The 12,771-nt window shown below is 41.4% G+C and overlaps 1 protein-coding gene across 1 annotated transcript in view; it reads left to right on the plus strand.

The window, feature by feature from the left end:
* The window catches only part of HSD17B12 (hydroxysteroid 17-beta dehydrogenase 12), an 81,830-nt gene that overhangs the window by 22,280 nt on the left and 46,779 nt on the right, over positions 1-12,771 (plus strand). Inside the window, 1 exon segment of the mRNA XM_059474185.1 lies at positions 8,886-8,932. Within this exon segment, the coding sequence (XP_059330168.1) occupies positions 8,886-8,932 (47 nt within the window).

Below are 12,771 nucleotides of genomic sequence, written 5' to 3' on the forward strand. Positions count from 1 at the left end.
CATTATTCTTGTCTAAACAGATCATACCTTTTAGAGGTTTGACACAGTTTGCCTTTTGATTAAAAATGGATCTAGTGCTGCATTTTATACCAGTCTCTATTTTTATTATGCTCACAATTATTCTGACATCTTGCATAGCTTTGACTTGAAATGAAAATGCCCACAGCTTGCCAGGATCACTTGTTATCCTCTTCTACTTGCAAGTGTTGGGTCTTTGTTGCCACGTTGCTAACTGGAATTTATTTTTCTGCCTGCTACAAATATTTAGTGAAAGAGGAAAAAAAAATCACAAATTTCTTCTAGTGACTTCTGATGTAGAGTCATCTTTCAGCATTGCAGGCTCTAAACCCAGAGGCCCTTCTTCTGGCTGCTTAGTTTCTTCTCAGAAAAGTGACTTATCTATGCATGTTTCCAGTGGCAAACACACTGAAAGCCTTCAGATGGTGCCAGTCCTGAGCTATCTGATCTCTAAAATGTTTGTGTTGTATTCACCCCCTCCTAGAGGCAGGAAGAACCAGAAATGGTAATTTGAATGACCTCTATGCATGTGTTTCTTTGGCCTGGTCGTGCTTGCCGTGACAGTCAGCATCTGTCACGTATTTCAGAGCGATGAACAAACGAGAGGTTGTTTTTGCTGAATATTAATGGTATGCAGTAACTCGTACTGTAGTGTCTTACAGAGCACAAGGCAGCTGTAGCCTTTGCAAATGCTTAACTCAACCTGAACTGGCTTGAGTAGGTGATCTGAGCAACTTACTTGCTACTGCAGAAAGTTTAATTCAGGGCAATCTTGGTTTCACCTGACATTTTCTGGATCAAAAGGCTTGAAAGCAGCAAAGGATGGGGTGGGGGCTTCTGAACAGGATAACAGAATTCCCACTCTCCTTCCAGACTCCCATGTCCATAATGCAGCAGCCCTTGACTAACAGGAAAAAAAGACCTCACAGCAAAGAGTGGAGTTTGAGTGCATGAAAGACAACCAGCTTGAACTGGGAGAGTTCCCATAGAGGCAACTGGAACTGGAATTGCTTAAACCTTGAGTGTGACTTTCATGAATTCTTCAGTATGCTTTTCTTGTAGAGATTTCTAGATTGCTTCTAGTTCTCAAATGTAAAGAATCTTCAGAGTGCACTGCCCAAAACCCTTTCTTGCTGTAGTTCTGGGTGAAATAGGAACTTGTCAGGGCTGCGATATTTATAGAATATTTTTCTACCCACAATCCTAGCTCCTAGACACAAGCTGTTACCACGTAAGTGTTTAGTTTTGGGAATTGAACCTTTTTCTGTAGCCTGGCTTTTCAAAGCCTGGCCATTAGGTGTTAGCTGCTTTGTGCAGAAAAAAACCCTTTATTTGAAAAAAAAAAAAAAAAGAATGTACTTCTAGGATTCCAGCTTGGGTACAGATCTTTCTGATGAGGCTTTCTATTTCAGCAGTTAAATTGAGAATAGATGTGAAGTTTCTTATTTTTTGCACAGAGTTTTCTGTTTTTATTTAATAAAAATGCAGGGAGTTGCTGCCGTCTTATTAACTTGCAGCCGGCATGCTTATCTTCTTTGTTCTTTGTTAAATATGAGCTGGCATGTGTTAGACTGCGTTAGCGTTCACTCTTTGGGACTTCAGTGCTTTCTAAATTTGGCATTGCTAAGCCGGTGCCCTGTTTGCTAGAATCAATTGGGGCTGCTATTTTTAGCAACAAAAGGGAATTGAAATAGCAATTTTCTTTCCATGTAATGGATCCCCAAGAGGAATACTGATGCAAGCTTTCTGTCATCCTGTATTTTCCCCCTCCCCAAAAGCACTCAGACGAAAGGCAGCTGTCATGGTTTGCGGCTGTATTAATCTTTAATCAATCGAGTGTTTTCTGCATTCAGGTGTTCAGGGAAAAAAAGGGTCACGACTAAGATCTGCCTAGAATAACTAAGCACTCATGCATGGTCTGTGCAGTCAGAATTTGTGGATAACGGCAGGGATAGATGGAGCAGCTAAAAATAGTATATGCTTCCAGTGTTTCTCCAGTCTATTTTTGATGCTTGATTTTGATAAGGTTGATTGGAGTCTTACTAAAAATAGCTGTTCCTAGCAAACCGAGGACAAAAAGTAGAATATTTTTAACCAACACAGTCTAAAGTACTTTTATTGGCTGGAGATAATCTAGAAGCTTGGTATTGGTCAAATGCCAGTGATTTATATAAATCTGTAATAAATGAAGCACTGCTTGATGCCAAGCAGGGATAGTCTTTTCTCCCCTTGCCAGCTTTTGTTTTCCCCAGGAGCTGTCATATTCTTAATATAGCCTCTGTGTTTCGTAGCAGAAGAATCTCGAGTCTTCAGTTATTTATGGGCTGTACTTTAAACCCATGCTAAGGTTAGCTGTGCAGTGAAGTTTCTCTCAACTGTATTGCTTTAGCAATACACAGAGGGTCCTAGTTTATGTAGATGTGTGCTGCAGCTGGGTACTGTGCTGTGACAGACCCTCACTCGTATCTGGGTTCAGTCTTGCAGGACAGGGATGGCTCTTCTGTGTGAATGGAGGATGTTGCAGACAGACTAGATCTGCAGTGACCATTTTGAAACAAATTTGAACCCTTCTCAGGGGATTGGAGATGTAGCTAGGCTACCCTCCTTGAAATCTGTTAGTTAGCTTAGTTTTTTGACAGGAAGGGTGTATTCCCAAGTTGCTGGACCCACATCTGTCTATGGAGAATAACATTGCTGATGGCCTGAGTTCTCCCTCCTAGGTAATGACATGCATGAGTGCATCTGCAGTACTCTGAAAGATTGCCTAAAAACTCGGGCTTTTCTGAATGAAAACAGGAAAAAAGCTGAACCAAAATGAATTTGTAGTTTGAAGAGACAAGTAGAGAACATGCCTAAGAGTTGCTAGCTTCATTGTGCAGGTAGTCAAAGCACTGCAAGGAGTATACCTGGTGCTGTTTGCTAGAGGCAATATGGATAAAGGTATTCTGTGCTTTATCTCCATTAGGCATCTCAGAAGTTCATTTTGCTGTGGAAAACGTGTGTTTGTATCTGAAGGCAGGCTTGATCTCTTTAAGCTCTTTTTTTTCACTGTAGTCTAACCTTGAGTTGGGGAGTCACGAATCTATAATCTTGTTTCAGCGTGATTGCTCTGCAGAACTGCAGTAGAATTTTCTATGCTTGCTGTTGCTCCCTCTCCCTGTTTCAACACTGGTCCTTGCTCCTTTGCTTGAGATGAGATGATTTCTACATGCCTGCCTCATGTTTTACTGCACCACTCTTTGCTTTTGTTTTAAGATGTCCTGGCTGCATGAGAAGCAAGTAAAATGTTCTCCCTGGGCCTTGAATACTCACTTCAGTCACAAAACAGACTGCCAATGACTACTGGGTTCTGCGTTTGCCTGGCTCTGGAATGGCAGTCCCTTTTTTATGAGCAAGGAATACAACTCTATTATACCTCTTAGGAGGTGGTGGATGGTTTTTGGTGACCTCTTATTTGGCAAGACAGTGGCAGTTACTGCTTATAAGCAGAAAAAGCATGTGAGTTTCCCACACTGTTGGTGGCACTTTATCTCTCATATTTAGCCATGGGCTGTGGGATTTCTGAAGGATGCAGGTGCTGTTGGAAACATTTGTGTATTGACCCCTATGTAAGGCTTCTGGAGACTTGTCCATATTTTCATCCCCTAAAGTACCACTGGTCATTTTAATCTTCTAGACTGAAGTCACTCTCTGGCTGCTTGTGTTCCACAGGCTTGGTCTATGGCTTCTTTGATTACAGGAAAGCTGTTCCCTTTTAGTGCAAGATGACACATCTCACAGACTGGTGAGGTTTTCTAACCTTGTTTATCGAGGGTTGCCAGTTTGGTACTGGCCAGGAAATGTTGCCAGTGCTTGTGAACTACCTTATACCTGTTGTATATGGGCAAAAGCTATGAAGCATTAGAAAATAAGTTGACTTGAGGGTATTAAAGTGTAGAGAATTAATGAGCTGTGTCTGTCAATAACTATTCTAGTAGTAGAGGCTGTGGTGGGTGCCTGTATAGCTGTATCTTCAATTAAAGAGATCACTGTAAGAGGTCAAAGATGTGTAGTTAAACTCCAAGTGGGAGTTGAAAAGTCTGTGGGGGGAGGTGTGAGTTTGTTTTTTCTTTATTCTCTTTCCACAACCACATAGGAAGCAAAATTCTGGCGCAGCCATTAGGACAAAGATGCTATCCTGAACTGAGGTGTAGATTTTGGTGATTTAGGGAAAAGATTACATGACATATTAAGAATAATTCTGTAATAAAAAATTTAACTGCTGACTTGTGATCTTGTGCTGATGACTTGTATATATACAATGGTAACTGTGGCATAACCTCCTCCAGCAGTGTGAACAGATGATGCCCCATACTGCTCTCATTGTTTGGAGACCTTGATACTACATTGGCAGTTTCTTTTTGCACCCTATCACTGCAACCTAAGCCTGGGTGGGTTCACAGTAATTTATACTGAGGTGGTGTACCCTAGTGGCGAGCGTGAATAATGATTTTAGTTTTATCAGCTTTCCAACTTGATGTCTACCACTCCAAACAGTGTAAGGTTTGGAATATAAGACTGTTGATGTAAAACTGAAATGAAAGCCAGAACTAGATGATGCTATCATACATACATCTGTCACTGATTACAACAGTGATTATGCCAGTCTTACCCAAAATGCCATTTCCTAGAAGAGCAAGAGATGTTTCTTTCAGTGTGCTGGACTCACTAGGGCTAGGCTTTGTGGACTCTGACTCAGAACAGGAATTTTTAGACATGCTATTTTTGCAACATAAAAAAGATGATGTATATGTCAGCTCTCTAGTTATGCATGTACTAGTTTCAAAAAAGGTTCTTGAGATGGGAATCTGTTCCAGGTGAGGCCTTATTATTTTGTGGAATACCATGTATCCTAAGCTGCTGAGGACTGGCCAGTGGGGGCTTCCCAGGGTAGAACATCTCCAGCCCAATGCCTGTGCATGTATTGATTTATTAGGAGTGAGCTCTTCTCAGAGTATGTTGTGTTACTGGATACCTTCCCTTATTTTTTGTCCCCTGACTTTTAGGGTTGTAGGGGAAAAGGCAAAGATGGGTGTTGACTTCTTTGTCTAAAATTATCTAATGGTGCAATATAAGCTTCCATTCAGGCAAACATTTACTTGGTGGGCTCACACACAAGTTGCCTGGGCACTCTTCTTGCTTCTCTCCTGGAGACAGCAGATGGCTGAAGTGGGAAGCTACTACAGTTAGTCTGACTACTGAGTAAATGTGTATAATCACACTTAGGTGCTGGTGCAGCTTTCTTGTATAGACAATAACTTATTTCTGTCCTACTTGCTTTGCCTTCTTTAAGCTCTGCCAACTGCAGTCAGTTTGTAACTTTTGTTGGAAGGCAGTCTGTAGAAGAAACAGAATTCAAAAGCTTTTAATACACACTTGGAGTCAAACTAGCTTGGGCACATCAAGTTGATAGTAGAAACTTAGTTAAACTGACACAGCTTTGGAGTGGTTGAAACTGCAACATTTCTCTCCAGTATGGAAGCTTGAGATGAATGTAATCAATATGAAAATTTTAAGTCTCTTTCTAATGTAGAAGCTTTAGGTCATCTAAAATGTGGAGGAAGACTATTGGTGGCTGAATATTGACTTCTGTGATGTTGGTCCTGTCAGTTGCCTTTACTCCACCTCTTTTCCCTGCTTTTACAATGTAAGGTCTAAGTTTTGCTTTCTGCTCTGGCAGATTCCTGTCAGGGCAGCCTTTCTGACCCTCCACACTGCTCACTAGGATCCAGCAAATGAGCAGTAACCAGAGCTGGCTGAACTGGCCAGCAGCAGGCCAGGTCTGTGCTGGTGCATGTTTCCCTTCTCAGTCTGTGGGTGCTGACCTCCATGGCCTCTCCCAGTGCAGCTGTAGATGGCAAATCCATTTGCTTGGAATGGGAGGGAATTGAGCCAGGTGGCTTTTCTCAAAGGGCCTTAGGAAGGGAAGTGTGGCCTGAAAAAAAGAGGTTTTAGGTTAGGTGTTGGAAAGCAGTCCTTGTACTGTCTGTTCTTCAAGATGGTTGAGCATGGAGCAGAAGACAGTTATCCTTCTCCACATGGAACCACTAATTTAATGATGGTCTCAGTGTCCTCTTGTGAGGAGTTCCCTTATTGCTAAGAAAAACTAGCTGCACACTCTCCTGAGGCCTTTTCCTGCAGCAGAAGCAAAACAGGGATGTGTATTAACCAGGAGTCTGTTTCTGCAGGTGATGGCTCAAGCACTGCTTTTTTCCTGATGGGATTTTGTAATTTTCATGTACATCAGATTTAGTTAAATTTCTCACATTCTGTTCTGGAGGGTACTTTAATCTCTGGACTACAGGTTATTTTAATTTGAACTAGGACTTATAAAGGGAAAAAAACCATCCTGTTACTCACACTGCAGTTAGAAATCCCTGATCTTCAGCTTATGTCTTGTGCTCCAGCTGATTCCATTACCATTTTCCTAAGCAATGGATTCAATAAATGAGTAAATATCCTTGACTGAAACTACTTGTACTTTACTAAGCCTTTAAAGGGCTACAGGTGCTTTTTGGAGTCCCTGCCTCATGGAGCATGCATTTTTGGCTGCAGCTGCTAGAAGTGGAATAACTTGCTGTGTCAGAAAACAGTGTTTTGAAATGCTGAGCTTGTTATCTGGGAATAAAACCATTAAGTCTGTAAATTCTGAGTTGGAAGAGAAGAAACAATCTAAGTGGTAAAGGGAATGTCTCTTCTTTAGGTGCCTCACTAACTATGGTGAAAGAAACAACCCCTTTCACCAGCTCACTGAAGTTGAATGTTTTCCACGTTGGGCCAGCTTAGAACTTGTCCAGTTACTGTTGTGACCCTTATGGGGAGGGGTCCTGGTACTGTTTTCACTGTACTCCTGTGTACTTCATTGTTTTGCTGATGCAAAAATTACTTTTATGATAATACATAATGTGAATCCCAGGTCAACAAGGCTGAAACTGAAGCTTGTTAAAGGGATCATGCTGTCCTGCAGGACTGTGGTGTGTCTGGCTGAATGGGCAACAATATTGGTCCAATTGGTTGCAGGAAATGGGCTCCTGGGAAAGTATTCTTGATTTCTTCCCTAAAGTCTGATTTCTATTGGTCATTTGGACCCTTGCTTCACCTTTCCTTACATGGCTTTGTTTCTGTACCAAAACTGTCACTCACACTTCCCTAATGGTGCCTGGATAGGAAGTGGCAAAGCAGTGTTACACAGATACTTGATTTTCTCAATAAAATTCCCTGGCACTGACAGTGCAGCAGCCAGAGCTCTGTTGGGAGTTTGAGCATCCCGTGTGTGCAGTGTGCATATCCTTATCATGCTGGAGTTATGTCATCTTGGAAATAAACCCTGAAACCAGGGAGGGGATAAACATATATGCATGTACCTTCATCTGTGGTCATCTGTGAATTTCACTTAAATCAGGGATATGACTGCATCTTTATTTCTAGCCTGTTACTGAATTGTTGCTGGACCATTCAAACTCAAATAGGACCTTTGCAGCAGTTTAATCTTTCGTTATTATAGCTACTTATTTATAGGTAGCAGGCACAGAGACTGAAAGGGTTACAGCATTTCCTAGCTGTTATTACTCAAACAGAAATATTCTGGCTGCAGTTTGCATGCTAACTGTTAGAGGGGATCTGCAAGCAGTAACTAATCAAATCATCTGCAAGCATGTCTCCTTCCAGTGCTCCAAAGGGAAGCTATTGCTGAATCCCAATGCCAGACAGCACCTCTGTCTGCTATGACTTTCATTCAGATAGAGGTTGACCTGAGAGTTAAACCAACACTCCCAGTTCACTGTTCTGAAACATTAAGCAAGTCCAGTTATTTGGCTATGGCTACATTCAGTGATAAGCAGAGGAAGCACAAACCAAGCTCTTCTGATCTGATAAAACGACAAACAGAAAAAGTCAGGTGTGTTCTGTGGCTGCTTGGAGAGTGAGAGCAGAGACAGGTAAATGACAGGTTGGACAGGAGAGCTAAAAATGGAAGGATGTTGAGGTGTAGGTGTTGGGTTCAGTGCGAGCAAAAAGCTGAGAGAGAAAAAAAAAAGTTGTGCTTAATTTACTTGCACAAAAAGAGGTTGGAAAAGCAGTTTCTGTATGGAGGAATTGCTATTTACTGGGATGATCAGCTACTAGTGTGGCGAGAGCCCTGGAATAATCTGTCAAACTAATGGCATGTTGAGTCACTCACAGCTTCTCAGCTTGTGGAAAAGAATCCTAGAAAGACTTGAAGCTTGACACAGATCCAGTCACCCACAGGTGAGAAAGTTTAAGCTGTAGAAGCCTAGCTTGCAGCTGATGCCTGGATCAGTAGCTCATACTAGTGCTGGTGAGCACAATGGCCATGAGGAACTGAAATCTGCTGGAGGAACACTAACAGAAAGCTGTTGCCTGTGTCCTAAAATCTGTTTTCTTGGATGCTTACTGGATTTGAGATACTTTTTATTTTACTGTACAGTTAAAGCTAAGTTGACAGCTGGTTTAATAGTCACAAATCAGCCTTTTTTTTTTTTTTTTTTAAGTTAAATGGCTTGGAAATCTCTTAGTCCACAAGGTTTCTGAAGAAGAGTATTAGGACAGAGGCCTGGCTTTAGAAGGGGTGCTGAACCTGATTCTTGAAACACATTAGACTCCTAATTCCCTTTCTTTCTCTCCTTTTTTATCTATGGAAAGGTTTTAGTGTGAGTTGTTAAAGTAATTTCATAGGAGTCCCTGTTCCAGAGACTTTGGTATGTTTCTGTCTGGAATGAGTACTTTAATAGCCTACAATCAAACACACACCTTGAAATTACTTCTGTGAAGTAACTAATGCAGATTTGTCTTTTTTTTTTTTGTTGCAGTGGTCACGGGAGCTACTGATGGGATTGGAAAAGCCTATGCAGAAGAGGTAAGAATTCTCACCACTTGGAAGTCTGTCTTGATTCTTGGCAATATGACAAGCTGACTCAACTCCATCAAGCTGCATGTGATATTTCCTCACCTTATTTTAACATAGATTTCTGTGGAGAAAGAGGTCCTCTACCTTGCCTTCCTCTGCTAACCAACCAAAATTGTATCGCTTTTTGTTAGTTTCTTGTTAGTTTCTTTTATTTGTGAACTATATTTTCAGCTCTTGCCTTGTCCTTCAGTTTTTATTTTTAACTTCCTTCATCTTTAAAAGAATTGTAACTTTCTCAGCCCTTGGTAATTCCTTTTGGTACTTCCAGGCACTGACTAAATGGCATTTACAGCTGCCAGCAGTAACTTCCAATTATTTTCTCTAGTTCATGAAGTCTCTGAAGCTGGGTTTTACCTTTATCTCTTCTACTGTACTTTTGCTCTTGATGGATATGTGGGCTCCAAATATATTTCATATACTGGAATGTATTGCTTAAGAAAGTGCCTGTTAGTATAGGGTAATTTAGCCTATAAGCCCAGAGAACATAATGACAAATAATGCTGACTACAACAATTTATAGCAAAAATAACTTTAAACTCAGCATTAGTATCAGAGTGAGCCTGTCTGTGCTCATTTTTGTGTTTTCTGAAACACCAGCATGATTTTGTGTGAGATCAGCCGTGAGAGACTCCCCTTTCCTTAGTTTTTTTTTATTTCTTTTTTTTTTTTTTTTGTTTTGTGAAGTCCACAGGGAAAATGGCATTCCTCTTCATGGGTAGTCCTTGTCCTTTGGATTTCCTGTCATCCTGATGTGTCTTGCCCTGCTATCTGCAGCTCTAGCCCCCAAATTCATTTCTACTTTGCAGGAAGTAGTACTTCATAGTCCTAGTTTGAGAAAGGGGAGTTGGCTGCAAAAGGGATTAAGCCTGGTGCCAGCAGCACCTGACCCTGACATATTGCTCACAGCTCATAGCTGCCAGGCACCCCAGTTACATGGCACCAAAGCAAATGATGCAACACTTAATTTTAAATGTCTAGAGCAAGTGGAAGGAGGTCACTGTGCCCACAGCAGAGCATTATCAGGAGGAAGTCCTCTGGTGTGGGAGACACCACCTGAACATCATGGGAGATTAGTTTCAGGATCTATATGGCAAGGTACTGGGTGAATAAAATGAGAGCTCGCTTTATGTTCTGAAATGTCTCTAAGAACTAGGCTGCTTTTGAGCATGGATGTCTGCTGCTGGCTGACTGCTGCCCTCAAACCCCCATTAGGAAAGCATCACAAGTATGAGATTCTGTTGGAAAACTATGTCTATCACAGCTGCCTTGCAGTGGTTGCTGTAAGCCGAGGGCACCCCAAAGGCTACAGGTATTCATTCTAGGGCTACAGAATAAAACATACTTTGAGTTGTAGTTATTATTGTTACTTAGGCATTTATTTAGAATAAAACACAAATCCATCCTTTGACAGCTTAAATGGATGAAGAGTACTTTGATAAAGTCAAGTGTGGATGTGGGGTGAAATGTGGAATACCTGAAGAGATATCTCAGTCTTTAACTCTAGAGGCATCTACAGAAGTCTGCCAGAAGAGGCTTGATTTTCTACTAAAAATTCCCTCCTGGCTACTATAAATTCCGCTGGCATATGGCTACTTGGGCCCTGATGGCTGTGATTATAGTCATGTAGACAACTTCCTTTTCCTTGGAGTAATTTGTGAGAATTGTAACTGTGTGTTGAGAATTGCCTCTTTGAAAGTTTGATATGGTCTCACTGGAAAGCGATGGAAGAGCATTATGAGTGTATGGAATCTTGGGTTATACTCTGCTCTGTAGATTATTTTCCTTTTCAAGCAAAGAACTGTTTCTACATTTTCACTCTTGCAGTATTAAGACCTTTAATCTTTGCCCAGCACTCATATCCTTATCATTGCTAGATCAGCCCTTTGTGAAAGGTTTCATGTTTTGAGGGTATGATGAGGAGTCAGTATTCATTGCCTCTCTATCGTTATCTTTTGTTTGTTTTTGAAAATCATTAGTATAAATTCAACCTTAGCCTTATTTGTGTGCTGGTGATAAACTAGAGGTTGTGATCCCATTGCATACTCTGCAGTACTCTGTTTAGTATAGCATTTTTAGAATCTCTTCCTATGTCTATTCTAACAAGAGCTTTAACCTTGCTTTGGCTGACTGTTGATGTCGTTGTTTTCCATCCTGGAGAGGAAGGGTTTATACAGCAGCTGTGTTTTGCTACCAGAGTGGAAAATGTGGTAGTCACTAACATGGCATTTAAGGAAGTCAAACACCTCCATTCATCGGCTCCATTAGAATGGTGACCCTTGCTTGCATCAATCCTTAGGCTACAAGGGTAGCTTCCCAACATATGCTACTCTGGGTGAGTTTTTATGGTAAGTTTTGAGGTCCTGTCATTCTGCCATTTCAGGACCCTAAGGATATTGGCCAAAGGGACAAGTGTAATGACAGGTTATCTACAAAGCAGGGATCATTATCTCTCTTTGGATGATTGTTTCCTTTCAACCTACTAGGTCTATACCAGTGAAGGCTGAGTGTTCATCAGGCACCTTAATTGAACTTGCTCTCAAGTGCTGTATCTTTTTCAATTTTGATTACTTCTCTTAGTGATATTTGTTCCTATTTACAGGGTCTTCTCTTGGCTCCTTTATGTGTTTTCTACTTAGAACTCCACTTGCAAAAGGGTTTCCAATTTCAGATTGGAAACTATTTCTCCGAGTGCATCCCTTCAGTTTGAACATAGCAGAGGTTTCTCTCAAGCTTGCCCTTGTGGTGGAAATTCTCTAAATGTGGTGAAATTCCACTGACTGGATGTATTGGCATCACTTTACTTCCTTGACTTTTGAGACAAATACAGATGAATACTTTTCCATTAAGCCCAGGTACCTACTGAAGCAGTCTGAGAGCCCAAGGGTCATGACTGCTGAAAGAAAGCAAACTCCTCTGTCTGCAGTCTGGAGCTTTGCATCCATGAGGAAGATCTCTGGTGCTTTTTGCCTTATGGGACAGCAGTTATTTTGGATTCTGAGTAGATTACTGTCAGATTGTCCTAGCAGGTTAGGTATGTAAGGCCTTCACTGCCTTGATCCTGTGGAATGAGAGTGCTTTTCCCTTCTTCCTGGTGCCTTCCAAGCCTACCATGGGCTTCATGGAGAGTGTGTTCCCGTGAGCCAGGTGCTTCTCTGCAGTTGGCTGGATGTGTTCATCCCGTTCAGCCAGTAATTCTTGGAACACCACGTCATTTTCTCCAGCAGAAGGCTTAAGTTGCCTGTGAGCCTGAACCTGGCAGCTTTTTGCTAGTGATTCCTGTGGTGTCTTTGGTGTCACCACACCTCACTCTATGCTCATGAGATCTAGTATGAGATTTCTACTGCTTAGAGATCACACCTGGAAGTAAAGTAGAGAGTTCACTGATGAATTCTGCCATACCTCTGTCTGACAGAATCACTGCTGCTTTGCATTCGCCTGCTAGAAAAGTGGACAGCTTTAAACCACTTCAGGTTGTGGCTGTACTGTGGTGTAGTGTTTTGAGGGTTTTGGGTCTGTGTGTTTTGTTGTTGTGGTTTTTTAAAAATTCCATCAGAGTCCCATTCTCATCAGCTTCTGAAGGCAGTGAAGGAGCTTTACTGGAGCAATGACAACATACATAGTTTTTATGTGTAGGTCTTAAGTGTCAAAGCCACTTTGAACTGTGGACAGATACATTGTTTCTACTTGTAGTAGTCACAAACATAATTTTCATTTCAGAGTAATTCAGATATGTAGCTGTCGTCCTGCAGACACTTTTCAGTTGAGTTGTTAGATCTCATTTTAAACTT

Source organism: Ammospiza nelsoni, chromosome 6, assembly GCF_027579445.1.
Source record: "Ammospiza nelsoni isolate bAmmNel1 chromosome 6, bAmmNel1.pri, whole genome shotgun sequence".
In the NCBI taxonomy this organism is placed as follows: domain Eukaryota; kingdom Metazoa; phylum Chordata; class Aves; order Passeriformes; family Passerellidae; genus Ammospiza; species Ammospiza nelsoni.